We start from the raw sequence: 18,956 nt of genomic DNA on the forward strand, positions 1-18,956 counted from the left end.
AAACTCATAAAGGCTACCTTGGAAGTTAAGGAATTGTCTGTTTTGGCTACTAAGAGCACACATAGTATTTTACAGAAATTAAGAGGAACAAGATTCTGCCCTTTGCAAGCTTTTCGTTAAGTAAGAAAGCCAGTGCTTACGCCTCAGGTAGATGTGCTTATCTTTGCTCATAAATTCTTCACGGCTTTCACACTTTTTACCACATACCTTATTTTTATGCCTGCTAAGCTCATCCCCTCTCAAAACAAACTCTCTTCTAGTCACTGATGTGTCTCAATCTCGGCTGTTTTCTCCTGTTATTCTTCAGCTTCACCTGCCTTTCCTCCTCCTAAAAGCTCACTGGATGAGAGACAGAGGTGCTTCTTAAACTCAGCCTTGAGATCCATTGGTGAATTATGATCAGCTCCACATTGTAAGGATTTTTGAAGAACTGAAGGCTGAAAATAATTTCTTTCTCTAAATTACAGCAGATTCAAACTTTTTCCCTTAATAATGTGGCCCACACTCACATCAATCCCCTTTTTCTCTCTGAGCTATAGCAGATGGTAGAGAAGTTGGCATAATCCTAGCTTCTGCCTCTCTTGGGCATGTGTGGCTTGTATGTCATGTGTATTCAGGTGGAGGAAAGGTGGGGAAGCGCTGTGAGAGGGGAACTGGACCTCACTGCTACCTCTGGCTCACGTTCATCAGTCCTCAAGCTCAGGTACATGAAACTGGTGATTGCACCAGGTTTTCACCTTTGACATTGTCTCCCTAAGGTTTTGTACTATATTTGAGACTCTGTTTACTATATTTTTAAATGCATAAAGATGTTCCTAGATTATTGTGTTTATGACAGAAACAAAATTATTTTCCTGGACCGTAATAAAAACAGCCCTTAACTGATTTTTTTCAGTTGTATTTTTTTATTATTCCTTTTTAATTTTTTTTTTTAAATTGAAGTATAGTTAGCCTACAATGTTGCGTTAGTTGTGGGTATACAGCAAAGTGATTCAGTTATACATATATAAGACCATATATATTCTTTTCCAGATTCTTTTCCATTATAGGTTATTATAAGATATGGAATATAGTTCCCTGTGCCATACAGTAGACCTTGTTGTTTATCTATTTTATATATAGTGGTGTGTCTGTTAATCCCAGACTCCTAATTTATCCCCCACTTTCCCCTCTGGTAACCATAAGTTTGTTTTCTATGTCTGTAAGTCTATTCCTGTTTTGTGAATAAGTTCATTTGTATCATTTTTTTAGATTCCACATATAAGTGATATCGTACGATATATGTTTCTGTTGGATTCCTTTTTCTTTTTTGTGTATATATCTGTTAAGGATATTTGGTTTGCGGTTACCATGAGGTTTTTGTATAGCAGTCTAATATATATATATATATATATATATATATCTTAAAATTTGTATTTTAAGACACAAAAGACCCCAAATAGCCAAAGCAATATTGAGAAAGAAAAACAGAGCTGGAGGAATCAGGCTCCCTGACTTCAGACTATACTATATATATGATTATGTTTTATATATATATATAAAACAATCATATATATAATAATTATATATATATGAATGTTTTAAGTTGCTCATCTCTTAATTTCAAGTGCATTTTAAAAACCTTGTATTTTTACTCTCTTCCCCTCATGATTACTGATTTTGATATCATATTTTACATCTAATTGTTTTGTGTATCCCTTAACTGCTTATTGTGGACACAGATAATTTTACTACTTTTGTCTTTTAACCTCCCTACGGGCTTTGTGTGTAGATGATTTCCTACTTTTACTGTATGTTTGCCTTTACCGGTAAGCTTTTTCATTTCATAATTTTCTTGTTTCTACTTGTGGCCTTTTCTTTTTTGTCTAGAGAAGTTCCTTTAACATGTGTTGTAAAACTGGTTTGGTGGTGCTAAATTCTTTCAGCTTTTGTCTGAAAAGCTTCTGATTTCTCAATCAGATCTGAACGAGAGCCTTGCTGGAGAGAGTATGCTTGGTTGTAGGGTTTTCCCTTTCATTACTTTAAATATATCATGCCACTCCCTTCTGGCCTGCAGAGTTTCTGCTGAAAAATCAGTTGATAGCCTTTTTGGGAGCTCCCTTGTATGTTACTTGTTGCATTTCCCTTGTTGCTTTTAATATTCGCTTTATCTTTTTGTCATTTTTAAATTATAACATATCTTGGTGTGTTCCTCTTTGGATTAATTCTGTATGGGACTCTCTGCTCCCTGGACTTGGGTGACTGTTTCCTTCCCCAGCTACTATATCTTCAAATATTTTCTCAGGCCCTTCCTCTCTCTCTCTCTCCTCCTTCTGGGATCCGTATAATGCAAATATTACTGCACTTGATGTTGTCCCAGAGGTCTCAAACTTTTCATTTTTTTTTTTTCTGTTCAGTGGCAGTGATCTCCACTACTCTGTCATCCAGTTCACTGATCCATTCCTCTGTATCATTTAGTCTACTGTGGATTCCTTCTAGTGTGTTTTTCATTTCAGTTATTATATTCTTCATCTTTGGTCATTCTTTATATATTCTAACTCTTTGTTAAAAACGTCTAACTTCTCACTCTGTGCATCCGTCCTCCTCCCAAGTTATTTGATAATCTTTATGATCATTACTCGGAACTCTTTCTTGGGTAGATTGCCTATCTCCACTTCACTTAGTTCTTCTCCTGGGGTTTTATCTTGTTGCTTCATCTGGAATGTGTTCCTCTGCTGCCTCATTTTGCCTAAGTTGCTATTTGTATTTTTATGTATGTGGTACGTTAGTTATGTTTCTCAACCTTGGAGAAGTGGCCTTCTGTAGGAGATGTCCTATGCATCCTAGCAGTGCCCTCCCCTCTCATCACTCAAGCTGTGCGCTCTAGGGATTTCCCCTAAGAGGGCTGCGTGGCTCCTTCTGTTGTAGTGGGCTGACCATGTGGGTGGTCTGGTAGACTTGGTTGGCCCCTAGTCTGGTTGGTTGCCAGGCCCTGCCCTGTGTGGATGCTGCTGGCAGCTGTTTAGTGGGGCCTGATCATGAGGCTGGTTGTAGAACCCTAGCGGGCCCCGGGGCTAGTGCTGGCTCACTGGTGGGTGGAGTCAGGGTCCCGAAGACTCTGGGGCTGTTGCCCCCCACTGGTGGATGAAGCCAGGTCCTTCCTGGGGTTGGTGCCGGACTACTGGCCGGCAGAGCTGGTTCCTGGGGTCTGGCTGCAGGGCCCAGGGATCCCAGAGCTGGTGTCAGATCACTGGTGGGTGGGGGCGCAGTTCCTGACAGTTGGATATGGGATCCGGGGTGTCCTGAAGGTGACATTGGTCTGCTAGTGGGCAGGGCCAGGGCCCAGCTGGTCTGAGGGTAGGTTCTGGCGTACTGTTGGTGGACTCAGTCGGCTGGCTGTGGGATCATAGTTTTCTTGCTTCTGTTTTCTGCCCCCTTGTGGGTGAGGCTGGTCTAGAGGCTTGTGCAGGCTTCCTGGTGGAAGGGCCTGTGCCTGCCCACTAGGGGGTGGAGCTGGGTCTTGGCACTCTGGTGGGCAGGGCCATGTCTAGAGGCATGTCTAGGGGTGGCTGTGGGCTCAGGAAGTCTTTAGGCAGCCTGTCTGCCGATGGGAGGTGCTGTGTCCCTACCCAGTTAGTTGTCTAGCCTGAGGCTGTGTGGTGGGGCCAGATCTTGGCACTAATGAGCCATGATGGCAGCTGCCAGGAGTGTTCACACCATTGAATGTTACCAATATATCTACCACCAGTGTTTATGGCCCCAGGGTGAGCTGCAGCTACTACCCCCACCCCCATCTCTCCAGGAGACACTATGAGACAGCAGGTAGGTCTGGCCCAGGCTCCTATCAAATTACTGCTTTTGTCCTGGGTCCCAGTACACGTGAGATTTTGTGTGTACCTTTAAGATTGAAGTCTCTGTTTCCCCCAGTCCTGTGGTGCTCCTGCAATTAAACCCCACTGACCTTCAAAGCCAAATGCTCTGGGGGGCTCATCTTCCTGGTGCCAGATCCCTGGGCTGGGGAACCCAACGTGGGGCTCAGAACACTCACTCCTATGGGAGAAACTCTGCAATATATTGAATAATTATTCTCCAGCTGATGGGTCTCGCACCTGGTGGATATGAGACTTGATTATATCACGAGTCCGCCCCTCCTACCCGTCTCATTGTGGTTCCTTCTTTGTGTTTTTAGTTGTAGAAGATCTTTTCTGGTAAGTTGCAGTCTTTTTCATCGATGATTGTTCTGCAGAAAGTTGTGATTTTCATGTGCTCGTGAGAGGAGGTGAGGTCAGGGTCTTTCTAGTCCACCATCTTGTCCACTCTCCCTTAACTAATTCTTGAGTAAATACACTTAACCTGAGCCAGTTAGTCATGTTGACCTCACTAGTAAGTCAAGGCAATTAAATTTGAGCCCAAGATTCATTAAGCACCTACTATGGTTCAAGTCCTATGCAAGACAGCAGAGATAAGACAGTCTACTTTCGTTCTTGGCAAACAAGGCAACTATGATAACTCATGGCCGATAAAGTTTACAACCATTCTATGTTGGGCAGAGTCCAACCCTTTTTTTCAGCCCACCATCCCTCCCTCCTTCTTTAAAAATTAGAGTCCAGTTTTATCTCAACCATTGTCAATCTCTGCTTCTCTATGAGAGCCCACTTTCTCCTTTCATTTCTCTACCCACCTACTATTTCCAGCTTCTGCATATATCTGACCCTCTAGGGGTACCACGTATGTTTGTGGGTTTTCTCTTTACACTCTCTTGCGCAAATTCAGTATACATTTATGGAGCAACTTTTCTTTTTTTTTTTTTTCTTTTTTTTTTTATTTTTTTTTTTAACATCTTTATTGGAGTATAATTGCTTTACAATGGTATGTTAGTTTCAGCTTCACAACAAAATGAATCAGTTATATATATACATATATTCCCATATCTCTTCCCGCTTGCGTCTCCCTCCCTCCCACCCTCCCTATCCCACCCCTCCAGGCGGTCACAAAGCACCGAGCTGATCTCCCTGTGCTATGCGGCTGCTTCCCACTAGCTATCTACCTTACGTTTGGTAGTGTATATATGTCCATGCCTCTTTATCGCTTTGTCACCGTTTACCCTTCCCCCTCCCCATAGCCTCAAGTCCATTCTCTAGTAAGTCTGTGTCTTTATTCCTGTTTCACCCCTAGGTTTTTCATGACATTTTTTTTTTTTTAAATTCCATATATATGTGTTAGCATACGGTATTTGTCTCTCTCTTTCTGACTTACTTCACTCTGTATGACAGACTCTAGGTCTATCCACCTCATTACAAATAGCTCAATTTCGTCTCTTTTTATGGCTGAGTAATATTCCATTGTATATATGTGCCACCTCTTCTTTATCCATTCATCCGATGATGGACACTTAGGTTGTTTCCATCTCTGGGCTATTGTAAATAGAGCTGCAATGAACATTTTGGTACATGACTCTTTTTGAATTATGGTTTTCTCAGGGTATATGCCCAGTAGTGGGATTGCTGGGTCATATGGTAGTTCTATTTGTAGCTTTTTAAGGAACCTCCATACTGTTCTCCACAGTGGCTGTATCAATTTACATTCCCACCAACAGTGTAAGAGGGTTCCCTTTTCTCCACACCCTCTCCAGCATTTATTGTTTCTAGATTTTTTGATGATGGCCATTCTGACTGGTGTGAGATGATATCTCATTGTAGTTTTGATTTGCATTTCTCTCATGATTAGTGATGTTGAGCATTCTTTCATGTGTTTGTTGGCACTCTGTATATCTTCTTTGGAGAAATGTCTATTTAGGTCTTCTGCCCATTTTTGGATTGGGTTGTTTGTTTTTTTGTTATTAAGCTGCATGAGCTGCTTATAAATTTTGGAGATCAATCCTTTGTCAGTTGCTTCATTTGCAAATATTTTCTCCCATTCTGAGGGTTGTCTTTTGGTCTTCTTTATGGTTTCCTTTGCTGCGCAAAAGCTTTTAAGTTTCATTAGGTCCCATTTGTTTACTCTTCTTTTTATTTCCATTTCTCTAGGAGGTGGGTCAAAAAGGACCTTGCTGTGATTTATGTCATAGAGTGTTCTGCCTATGTTTTCCTCTAAGAGTTTGATAGTTTCTGGCCTTACATTTAGGTCTTTAATCCATTTTGAGCTTATTTTTGTGTATGGTGTTAGGGAGTGATCTAATTTCATACTTTGACATGTAGCTGTCCAGTTTTCCCAGCACCACTTATTGAATAGGCTGTCCTTTCTCCACTGTACATTTCTGCCTCCTTTGTCAAAGATAAGGTGACCATATGTACGTGGGTTTATCTCTGGGCTTTCTATCCTGTTCCATTGATCTATCTTTCTGTTTTTGTGCCAGTACCATACCGTCTTGATAACTGTAGCTTTGTAGTATAGTCTGAAGTCTGGGAGCCTGATTCCTCCAGTTCCTTCTTTCGTTCTCAAGATTCCTTTGGCTATTCGGGGTCTTTTGTGTTTCCATACAAATTGCAAAATTTTTTGTTCTAGTTCTGTGAAAAATGCCAGTGGTAGTTTGATAGGGATTGCATTGAATCTATAGATTGCTTTCGGTAGTAGAGTCATTTTCACAATGTTGATTCTTCCAATCCAAGAACATGGTATATCTCTCCATCTATTTGTATCATCTTTAATTTCTTTCATCAGTGTCTTATAATTTTCTGCATACAGATCTTTTGTCTTATGGAGCAACTTTGACGTGCAGAGCCCTGTGGTAAGCTCTGAGGAAGATCACTAGATACCTGAGACCCAGTTCCTTCCTTCAAGATGATGGTGCTCCAGCACAGTATATAACCAGCCTGAGGCAGGGAGACAGGCAGATGAGGTGAGAATGAACCACTGTGGTGAGCTCAGAGGAAAGAGATTTTCTTTGCAGTTGTTGGGGGGATGGAGATGCAGGGGCAGGCGAGAGGATTCAAAGTTACTCGTGCTTCTTATTCTATTCCAGGGGCTCAGGCCCCTTCATCTATTACAGTTAAGTATAGCCACCTCATTCCTAGCTAAATATTTTGCCAGTGACTCGGTCCTTCTAATACTGAGCCCTTTCCCCGAAAGGATTATCTTAGCAAATGTAGAAGCATTTCTTCCTTCCTTCCATAAAATGAAGACTGTTGGTACCCAAGAGCTGCCTGTCTGACCCACTTAACCTCTGATTTACAGCCTCCTTTTTGTGTGATTAAAAATAGTGACATACTGAGACAGCAAAAAGAGGAAAATCTCATGTAAAGGAAGTGATCTTTATTGCTTCTTCACATGTCAGTACCCTGTCTAGGGCCATGTCTAGAGGAGACTGTGGGCTCAGGAAGTCGTTAGGCAGCCTGTCTGCGGATGGGTGGGCCTGTGTCCCCACCCAGTTAGTTGTCTGGCCTGAGACATGCCAGCACTGGTGCTTACAGGCTGTTGGGTGGGGCCAGGTCTTAGCCTGAAAGGTTAACCTTCGTTATTGCATGCATCTATGTGACTGGAAACTGTATGAGATAGTTCCGACAAATTTTCCAATCAAAATCTGAATCCTTTGGGCCTCCAGAAATGACCCTAATCAAAAATAAAATAGAAAAAAATAGTAAAAAGTATGGGAAAGAAGTGAATTTTTTGAAATATGGATATTTTCATGACAGCTTTCACAAGGAGTCATATTAAAGAAAGGAAATATAGGCTTGTGCTTCTTACGTAAATATGGTTCCTGGGTGAGATTTTGAATTAAAAGTTTCTTTAAGGAAAATAACACCACATACAAATAAAAATTATGGGGTCGCATGAAAAATGAGGGGTCTTAAGGTGCTGATACATTTGCTATTTGGATCCCTGTTTTCATCAGAATCTTCAGAGAAGACTACCCCTGGATTTCTCAGGGTTGGCTCAAAACATGCAGCATTGCTCACTGTGATAAGCATTTCTTAGGCCCCAGAATGGGTTGGGTTTTGTGCTTTCCTACAAATACTAAATTTCACCCAATAAAGATACTATGAAAAGGGAAACTCAAGATTTTTTTTTAATATTTACTTATTTGGATGCATTGGGTCTTAGTTGCAGCATGCAGGATCTTAGTTGCGGCACATAGGCTCTTCATTGCATCCTGTGGGCTTCTCTCTAGTTGTGGCACATGGGCTCCCGAGAGCACAGGCTCAGTAGTTGCAGTGTGCAGGCTTAGTTGCCCTGTGGCATGTGGGATATTAATTCCCTGACCAGGGATCGAACCTTCGTCCCCTTCATTGGAAGGTGGATTCTTTAACCACTGGACCACCAGGGAAGTCCCGGAAACTCAAGATTAACAAAGATAAAATATCAGCTCCCTATTCCACTTCCTTTATCCTATCAAATTCCATAGTTAATGAGCTGGGCTTTTTTGTTTTCCTTGCTTAAAACTTGTTCTTTTGTTTGTTTTAACCTTTTTTAAATTTTATATTGGAGTATAGTTGATTAACAATGTTGTGTCAGTTTCAGGTGTACAGCAAAGTGATGATTCAGTTATACGTATGCATGTATATATTCTTTTTCAAATTCTTTTCCCATTTAGGTTATTACAGAATATTGAGCAGAGTTCATTGTGTTATACAGTAGGTCCTTGTTGGTTATCTATTTTAAATACAATAGTGTGTATATGTCAATCCCAAACTCCCAATTTATCCCTCCCCCGATCTTCCCCCTTTGGTAACCGTTTGTTTTCTAAGTCTGTGAGTCTGTTTCTGTTTTGTAAATAAGTTCATTTGTATCATTTTTTTTTAGATTCTGCATATAAGTGATATCATATGATATCTGTCTTTCTCTGACTTCACTCAGTCTGACAATCTCTAGGTCCATCCGTGTTGCTGCAAGTGGCATTATTTCATTCTTCTTAATGGCTGAGTAATATTCTGTTACATATATGTACCACATCTTCTTTATCTGTTCCTCTGTCAATGGACATTTAGGTTGCTTCTATGTCTTGGCTATTGTAAACAGCACTGCAATGGACACTGGGGTACATGTATCCTTTTGCACCATGGTTTTTTCCAGATATATGCCTAGGAGTGGAATTGCTGGATCATATGGTACCTTTTAGATTTTAAGGAACCTCTGTACTGTTCTGCATAGTGGCTGTACCAATTTACATTCCCACCAACAGTGTAGGAGGGTTCCCTTTTCACCACACCCTCTCCAGCATTTATTGTCTCTAGACTTTTTGATGATGACCATTCTGACTGGTGTGAAGGGCTATCTCATTGTAGTTTTGATTTGCATTTCTCTAATAATTAGCGATGTTGAGCACCTTTACATGTGCCCCTTGGCCATCTGTATGTCTTCCTTGGGGAAATGTCTATTTAGGTGTTCTGCCCATTTTTTGATTGGGTTGTTTGTTTTTTTAATATTGAGCTGCATGAGCTGTTCATATATTTTGGAGATTAATCCTTTGTCTGTTGATTCGTTTGCAAATATTTTCTCCCATTCTGAGGGTTGCCTTTTTGTCTTGTTTGTAGTTTCCTTTGTTTGCAAAAGCTATTAAGATTCATTAGGTCCCATTTGTTTATTTTTGTTTTTATTTCCATTACTCTAGGAGGTGGATCAAAGAAGATCTTGCTGTGATTTATGTCAAAGAGTGTTCTTCCTATGTTTTCCTCTAAGAGTTTTACAGTGTCCGGTCTTACATTTAGGTCTCTAATCCATTTTGAGTTTATTTTTGTGTATGGTGTTAGACAGTGTTCTAATTTCATTCTTTTACATGGAGCTGTCCAGTTTTCCCAGCACCACTTATTGAAGAGACTGTCTTTTCTCCACTGTATATCCTTGCCTCCTCTGTCATAGATTAGTTGACCATAGGTGTGTGGGTTTATCTCTGGGCTTTCTATCCTGTTCCGTTGATCTATATTTCTGTTTTTGTGCCAGTACCATACTGTTTTGATTACTGTTGCTTTGTAATATAGTCTGAAGTCAGGGAGCCTGCTTCCTCCAGCTCCATTTTTCTTTCTCACGATTGCTTTGGCTATTTGGGGTCTTTGGTGTTTCCATACAAATTGTAAAACTTTTTGTTCTACTTATGTGAAAAATGCCATTGGTAATTTGATAGGGATTGTACTGAATCTATAGATTGCTTTGGGTAGTATAGTCATTCTGATAATATTGATTTTTCTAATCCAAGAACATGGTATAGCTTTTCATCTGATCATGTCTTGTTTGACCTCTTTCATCAGCATCTTATAGTTTTCAGAGTACAGGTCTTTTGCCTCCTTAGGTAGGTTTATTCCTAGGTATTTTATTCTTTTTGATGTGACGGTAAGTGGGATTTTTTCTTTAATTTCTCTTTCTGATCTTTTGTTGTTAATGTATAGGAATGCAACAGATTTCTGTGTATTAATTTTGTATCCTGCAACTTTACTGAATTTGTTTATGAACTCTAGTAGTTTTCTGGTACCAACTTTAGGATTTTCTATGTATAGTATCTTGTCACCTGCAAACAGTGACAGTTTTACTTCTTTTCCAATTTGGATTCCTTTTATTTCTTTTTCTTCTCTGATTGCTATGGCTAGGACTTCCAAAACTATGTTGAATAAAAGTGGCAAAAGTGGCATCCTTGTCTTGTTCCTGATCTTAGATGGAATGCTTTCAGATTTCACCATTGAGGATGATGTTAGCTATAGGTTTGTCATATATGGCCTTTATTATGTTGAGGTGTGTGCCACTTTCTGGAGAGTTTTCATCATAAATGGGTGTTGAATTTTGTCAAAAGATTTTTCTGCATCTACTGAGATCATCATATGGATTTTATTCTTCAATTTGTTAATATGGTGTATCACACTGATTGATTTGTGGATACTGAAAGATCCTTGCATCCCTGGGATAAATCCCACTTGATCATGGTGCATAATCATTTTAATGTATTGCTGGATTCGGTTTGCTAGTACTTTGTTGAGGATTCTTGCATCTATATTCGTCAGTGATACTGGCCTGTAAATCTGTGTGTGTGTGTGTGTGTGTGTGTGGTAGCTTTGTTTGGTTTTGCTATCAGGGTGATGGCAGACTCATAGAATGAGTTTGAGAGTATTCATTCCTCTGTAGTTTTTTGTAATAGTTTCAGAAGGATATGTGTTAACTCTTCTCTAAATGTTTGATAGAATTCACCTGTGAAGCCATATGGTCCTGGACTTCTATTCATTGGGAGTTTTTTTAATCACAGTTTCAATTTCATTACTTGTGGTTGGTCTGTTCATATTTTCTGTTTTTTCCTGGTTCAGTCTTGGAAGGTTGTACCTTTCTAAGAATTTGTCCATGTCTTCTAGGTTGTCCAGTTTATTGCCATATAGTTGCTTGTAGTAGTCTCTTATGATTCTTTTTATTTCAGTGGTGTCCGTTGTAACTTTTTTTATTTCTAAGTTTATCAATTTGAGCCCTCTCTCTTTTTTTCTTGATGCGTCTGGCTAAAGTTTTATCAATTTTGTTTATCTTTTCAAAGAACCAGCTTTTAGTTTCACTGATCTTTGCTATTGCTTTCTTTGTCTCTGTTTCATTTATTTCTGCTCTGGTCTCTATGATATTTTTCTTTCTGCTAACTTTGTGTTTTGTATGTTCTTCTTTCTCTAATTGTTTTAGGTGTAAGGTTATATTCTTCATTTGGGATTTTTCTTGTCTCCTGAGGTAAGACTGTATTGCTATAAACTTCCCTCTTAGAACTGATTTTGCTGCATCCCATAGGTTTTGGATAGTTGTGTTTTCATTTGTCTCTAGATATTTTTTTATTTCCTCTTTGATTTCTTCAGTGATCCATTGGTAGGTTAGTAGCATATTGTTTAACCTCCACATGTTTGTGTTTTTTACAGGTTTTTTTTCTTGTAGTTGATTTCTAATCTCATAGGGTTGTGGTCGGAAAAGATGCGTGATATGCTTTCAACTTTCTGAAGTTTACCAAGGCTTGCTCTGTGGCCCAGCATGTGATCTACCCTGGCAGATGTTCCATGTGTACTTGAAAAGAATGTGTATTCTGCTGCTTTCCGATGGAATGCTCTATAAATATCAATTAAGCCTATCTGGTCCAGTATGTCATTTAAGGCCTGTGTTTCCTTATTGATTTTCTGTCTGGATGATCTATCCATTGATGAAAGTAGGGTGTTAAAGTCCCTCACTATTATTGTGTTACCGTCAATTTCTCCTTTTATGGCTGTTGACATTTGCCTTATATATTGAGGTGCTCCTATATTGGGTACATACATATTTATATTTGTTATATCTTCTTCTAGATGGATCCCTTGATCATTATGTGGTGTCCTTTTTGTCTCTTGTAACAGTTTTTATTTTAAAGTCTATTTTGTCTGATATGAGTATTGCCTCCAGCTTTCTTTTGATTTCCATTTGCATGGAATACCTTTTTCCATCCCCTCCCTTTCAGTCTGTATGTGTCCCTAGACCTGAAGTGGGTCTCTTGTAAACAGCATGTATATGGGTCTTGTTTTTGTATCCATTCAGCCAGTCTGTGTCTTCTTTTGGTTAGAGCATTTAATCCATTTACATTTAAGGTAATTATTGATATGTATGTTCTTATTGCCATTTTGTTAATTGTTTAGTATTTGTTTTTGTAGGTCTTTTTTCTTCTCTTCCTCTTTTGTTCTCTTCTCTTGTGACCTGATGACTAACTTTAGTGTTGTGTTTTGATTCCTATTTCTTGTGTGTGTTTCTCTTGTAGATTTTTGGTTTGCAGTTACCATGAGGTTTTGATATAGCAGTCTGTATATAAACAAGATTGTTTTTTAAGTTGCTGGTCTTTTAATATCAAATGATTTTTTTTTTTTTTTTTGGCTGTGTTGCGTCTTCATTCCTGCACCTGGGCTTTTCTCTAGTTGCTGCAAGTAGGGGCTACTCTTTGTTGAGGTGCGCAGGCTACTCATTGTGGTGGCTTCTCCTGTTGTGGAGCACGGGCTCTAGGTGCACGAGCTTCAGTAGTTGTGGCGTGTGTGCTCAGCAGTTGTGGTTCGCAGGCTCTAGAGCACAGGCTCAGTAGTTGTGGCACATGGGCTTAGTTGCTCCACGGCATGTGGGATCTTCCAGGACGAGGGATCAAACCCTGTGTCCCCTGCATTGGCAGGCAGATTCTTAACCACTGTGCCACCAGGGAAGTCCCTGCATTTTCAATATCCTGTACCTTTACTATGTGTTTGCTTTTCCTGGTGAGCTTTTCCATTCGTAATTTTCTTATTTCTAGTTGTGGCCTTTTCTTTTCTGCCTAGAGAAGTTCCTTTAGCATTTGTTGCAAAGCTGGTCTGGTGGTGCTGCATTCTTTTAGCTTTTGCTTGTCTGTAAAGTTTTTGATTTCTCCATCGAATCTGAATGAGAGCTTTGCTGGGTAGAGCATTCTTGGTTGTAGGTTCTTCCCTTCCATCCATCCCTTAAATGTATCATGCCACTCCCTTCCGGCCTGCAGTTTCTGCTAAAAAGTCAGCTGATAGCCTTATGGGAATTCCCTTATATGTTATTTGTTGCTTTTCCCTTGTTGCTTTTCAATATTTTTTGTTTTTAATTTTTGTCAGTTTTATTACTATGTGTCACAGCATGTTCTTCCTTGGGTTTATTCTGCCTGGGACTCTCTTGCTTCCTGGACTTGGGTGACTGTTTCCTTTCCCATGTTAGGGAAGTTTTCAGCTATTATCTCTTCAAATATTTTCTCACGTCCTTTCTCTCTTCTCCTTCTGGGACCCCTAGAATGCAAATGTTAGTGCATTTAATGTTGTCCCAGAGGTCTCTTAGACTGTCCTCATTTCTTTTCATTCTTTTTTCCTTATTCTGTCCTGCAGCACTGATTTCCACCATTCTGTCTTCCAGGTAACTTATCTGTTCTGCCTCAGTTATTCTGCTATTGATTCCTTCTAGTGTATTTTTCTTTTCAGTCATTGTATTGTTCGTCTCTGTTGTTTAGTTCTTCTAGGTCTTTGTTAAACATTTATTGTATCTTCTTGATCTGTGCCTCCGTTCTTTTTCCTAGGTCTTGGATCATGTTTACTGTCATTACTCTGAATTGTTTTTTGGGTAGGTTGCCTATCTCCACTTCACGTAGTTGTTCTACTGGGGTTTTATCTTGTACCTTCATCTGGGACATATTCCTCTGCCATCTCATTTTGTCTAACTTTCTGCAACTGCAATTTCTGTTCCACAGGCTGCAGGGTTGTAGTTCTCCTTGCTTCTGCTGTCTGCCCCCTGGTGGATGAGGTTGGTCCAGGGGCTGATGCAGGCTTCCCGGTGTGAGGAACTGGTGTCTGCCCCACTGGTGGGTGGAGCTGGGTCTTGTCCCTCTGGTTGGCAGGGCCTCGTCAAGAGGTGTGTTTAGCTGGCAGCTGTGTGCTCAGGAAGACTTTAAGCAGCCTGTCTGTTGATATGTGGGGCTGTGTTCCCACCCTTTTGGTTGTTTGGCCTGAGGTGTCTCTGCACTAGAGCCTACAGGCTGTTAGGTGGGGCCAGGTCTTGATGGGAAAATGGTGGCCTCCAGGCCAGCTCATGCCAATGAGTACTCCCCAGGACTACAGCTGCAGTGTGTTTGTCCCCAGAGTGAGCCACAGCTGACCCTGCCTCTGCAGGAGACCCTCCAATACAAGCAGATAGGTCTGGCCCAGGCTCTTATGATGTCACTGCTTTTATTCCCTGTGACCTGGTGCACACGAGAGCTTGTGTCTGCCCTCCAAGAGTGGGGTTTCTGTTTCCCCTAGTCCTATGGAATTCCTGTGATCAAACCCCGCTGGCCTTCAAAGCCAGATCCTTGGGGGCTCCTCCTCCCATTGCCAGACCCACAGGCTGGGGAGCCTGATGTGGGGCTCAGAACTTTCACTCCTGTGGGAGAACTTCTGCAATATAATTATTTTCCAGTTTGTGGGTCGCCCACCTGGCGGGTATGGGATTTGATTTTAACGCAATTACGCCCCTCCTACCATCTTGTCATGTCGTCTTTGTCTTTGGATCTAGGATATGGTTTTTGGGAGCGTCCAGCATTTTTTTTGTTGATGGTTGTTAGGCAGTTAGTTGTGATTTTGGTGTTTTCATAAGATGAGGTGATCTCACGTCCTTCTACTCTGCCATCTTGTCTCAACTTCCCTAAAAATTGTTCTTTTAAATATGTGTGTGTGCGTGTGCACACAATATTCACAAGCACTTAGACGTTCTATCAAAAGTCAGTGCTCAATTTTGAGCAAAAAGTTATTATAAACAATGGCAACTCCCTCCCCCGCACCAAAGAAAGAAAAATTCCTCTAGCACTCTTTCTTTGAACCTTCAAGAGTGTTTTTATAGGCCAGCTCATTGTTTTCCTTCTCTCTGAAAAATTAGGAATGATAACTGTTTTGATGAGTTCTACAGAAAAAGACAGTTTCCATGATTTCATTTCTTGACAAAGAACAGGTGCCTCACTTGGTTTCTGCCACATGTAAGCAAATCCCCAGACGTAAAACTTCCCCTCAGGGGAAGCAATGTGGGTCCACAGAACTATCTTGAGTTCTGCCCCCTCTTCCCCTGGCCGTGTGAGGTGGCCGACTAGTAGGGGGAGGCGTGGGAGAAGAGCCTTGACCATCCCCATGTGCACGCAGCCTGCACGGTGGCTGTGGCCATCAGGGTGGCTTCTGCCCTGTCACTGCTTCATCTGGCTCGTCTCTCCACGAAAAAACCGAGGCCTGCCTGTCTTTTGTAATATTCTGTTTTAAAAGAGAGAAATCTCCAGGGAGAGAACAGGACCCTAAAAGTCCAAGGCCTGGAATTCCTCCTTTCTCTCTTTCCATTTTAAACAGGAAACATTCATGCTAAGAGGGTCCAGAGGGAGTGTTGGTTGTATGTTCATTTTAAGGCAGATAATGTTTGTGTGTTGCAAATGTCAGTGATTTATCCCAAGGGCTTAAAATGAGTGCAGAAAAGCCACATGTTTCACTTCATGCAGAGAAATATCATCAGTAGATTTTGAGAGAAAACACAGGTTAAGGATTTTTTTTAAGTGTTTTGAAAATCTTTAACGTGAACCAAAAGGAAATAGAAATGAGCACGGTGGGAGAGGGAGGAAGCTTAAAATATTATACGATAAAAGGTATAATGAATGCTGGAAGTTTTCTAAAGAAAAAATAACATTCTAAAGGAAAGGGAAGATGAAATCCCCGCCCTTTATTTCCCAGGGCTGGAGTGACAGATTACACATTTGTGCTCTATTTGTCATGGGCAATTTAAAATAGAGCAAAGCAAACTGCACTGAGTAATAGCAGTTGACGCCATAATAACTTGTACACAAACAATTTAATTTTTTTATCTGAAAACACTAACTAAATTAACCCAGGCTCAAGGATCTATCTTTCGTTATTATACACAGCCAAATTAAGACATAAAAAAGTAGAGAGAGAATTCTATTATTCATCCCTATGAATGTGTTCACATGCTGCTTTCCACATGGACCCAAGCTTGGAGCTTGTCAAATAATCATGATTTGGGGAACTTACTTACAGAGCTGTTTTCACATCAAACTCTGCAGATTACAGGGTGACTGTGACCCTCATTGACGGTGCCTGATTAACCACAGGCACCGTATTCTTCCAGCCCTGCCATTTCTTTCAAGTGTTCTACCAGGTTGTACTCTGACATTGGAGAGCTTTTCATTAATTATTATTGTTGCTGTTTTCCTTTAAAAAGGAATAATAAAAAGAGGAATGGTAGAAAGTGGGAAGGATCTGGGCATGGTAGTAGTGAATATGTGCACAGAAGGTTTATGGGAGTTTAAGAGCTGCAAACAGAACTCATCTGTTTAACCCCAGGCTAGGTAAGATGCACTCATCTGTACCTTGTTTAGAGACCTATTGCTTCTGTTATGACAAATGGATCCGAAGATGCTTGTTGTCTTAGCAGAGAGGTCCAGACAGGGTCGCTTCCTGTTAGTGTTTATTCTTGCCCTTTACCTTCTGTGTGCCTACTCATTACACAGCACAACTTACAGCTGGTTTGTCTTTTCCTAATCTGCTACCGGCTGGGTGGTACTTACTGACTTTGCAGTAGAAGTGCTTTATATCAAAGTTTTGGGTGGGTAAGTCCAGGCTCTAGGTTAGGACTCTCTCTAGGAACTGTAGAAAGAGGAGGGCACACTAATCCACACGGGGACGTAACAGAAGCCAACCAGAGTTAGACCAAGACTGTGACTCATGTAAAGAGCACCCCACAGACCTAGGAGAGAAGTGAATGCAATCCCTGGGAAATTTATGACTCCAAATAATGTGTGCATTTTTTTTTTTTTTTTTTTTTTTTTGCGGTATGCGGGCCTCTCACTGTTGCGGCCTCTCCCGTTGTGGAGCGCAGGCTCCGGACGCGCAGGCTCAGCAGCCGTGGCTCACGGGCCCGGCCGCTCCGCGGCATGTGGGATCTTCCCGGACTGGGGCACGAACCCGTGTCCGCTGCATCGGCAGGCGGACTCTCAACCACTGCGCCACCAGGGAAGCCCTAATGTGTGCTTTTCTACCACCATGTTTATGTCAGGCTTCAGGGAGGTGGAAAGGAGAGGGGGCAAATGATCCCAGCTTTAATAGAGCCAAACTAAGCCTTGTTTAGGGAACTAGCTTGGTTACTATAATAAGGCCAACATATACACAAGACAGAATTCTGTTTCTCCCTCAGGCACCAATCAGTCCTGACTGACACGCTGGCTCCATGGGGTCAAGGAGCCAGGCTCCCCAGCATGTGGCTTTCTCCTTGTGTCTAATATGGCCACTCCAGGGGCCAACAGAAAGGAGGGAAGAGAAGAAGAGTGTCCCTTATTTCCTTTTAAGGGCGCACATCACGTCTGTTCACATCCCACTGGCCAGATCCAGTCTGTGGCCAAACTACATGGGAGGCTAAGGAATGTGGTCATCATCTGGGCAGCTGGCTTTGTAGTCATTGATATGTGTCTGTTCTCTTTCCAGGGGAGGACCAGCGGATCCTGTAGACTATCTGACAGCAGCACCTCGAGGGCTCTACAAGGAAAGGGAGCTTCCATATTACCCAGGGGCTCATCCTGTGCATCCGCCCAAAGGGAGCTACCCCCGCCCCCCAGATCTGAGGATCACAGATCTCCGGTATCCCCAGTACTATCCGCCCCCGCCAGCCCCCCAGCACAAAGGACCCTTCCGACAAGATGTCCCACCTTCCCCTCCTCCGCACCACAGAGTACCAGCCTACCCAGAAATGGGCAGACCAGTGCCCCGAGGGGGCAGCCCAGATCAGTACCCCTATCGAATGCAGGATCCCCGGCAGAAGAACCCCATGACCGCAGCCGTGTAGCTGAACGCCACCGAGCTCAGCCCAGCCCAGAAAGGAAGACATCCAACATCACCTTTGTTCTTCCTACACCTTAAGGCCGCCTTCCTGTTAAGAATTCTCCATGGTACAGATCAGGTTTTTCTCGCTGAGGCTGCAACACTTGACTGCTAGTCAGAGAGAAAGAAGGGGACAGGAGTTTGGGGAGGGAAATCAGAAGGAAGAGGAAGGATGGGGCCATAAAAAAAATACTGCCTGAAATACTTTTAGAATTGTTCAGTTCACTGAGAGTGACAATTGAACAGGCAGATAACAATGGAGATCTACAACATGGTGCCTCCCTGGAGCACAGACATGCCCCCACAGCACTGGCATCATGGAGGGCAGACTCTGCCCGGGATCGTCATCCGTTCAGAGACTAGCTTCAGCCACCTGATTAGAGCTGTTACGTCTGTGAAGAGTGGTTGCCAGTGTGGGTGTCCTAAGTGAGTGGTTTTTACATTGAAAGAACAACAGCGGCAAACATGACGAGTGATCTCCCTGAAATGTTTTATACCTAGAGGAAGGCTGCATTTCTTTATCTGTAGAATTTCTCAGGTTCTCAGTTCCACTCACTTGGTATAAGCATGTCACGTTTCCTTGCTTTTAGTGTAAAAGTAAGATGTGAATGCAGTCCTGGTGTCCTGGGAGAATGTACAAAGCTAGCAGAGCTTCCAGAAGAAATATAAGCCTAGCATCAAGGCAATCAGGTTAAGAGG

The 18,956-nt window shown here is 41.8% G+C and overlaps 1 protein-coding gene across 3 annotated transcripts in view; it reads left to right on the forward strand.

Annotated features, from left to right (window-relative positions):
- The window catches only part of PARD3B (par-3 family cell polarity regulator beta), a 1,046,263-nt gene extending 1,027,624 nt beyond the window's left edge, over positions 1-18,639 (forward strand). For all 3 annotated transcript variants that reach the window (XM_082840795.1, XM_082840797.1, XM_082840796.1), the window contains one exon: positions 17,865-18,639. In XM_082840795.1, the coding sequence (XP_082696921.1) occupies positions 17,865-18,222 (358 nt within the window). In that variant the 3' untranslated portion in view covers positions 18,223-18,639. The remainder of the gene's footprint in view (positions 1-17,864) is intronic.
- The last annotated feature ends 317 nt before the right edge of the window (positions 18,640-18,956 follow it).

This window comes from Leucopleurus acutus (genome assembly GCF_964270905.1).
Source record: "Leucopleurus acutus genome assembly, chromosome: 6".
Lineage (NCBI taxonomy): Eukaryota > Metazoa > Chordata > Mammalia > Artiodactyla > Delphinidae > Leucopleurus > Leucopleurus acutus.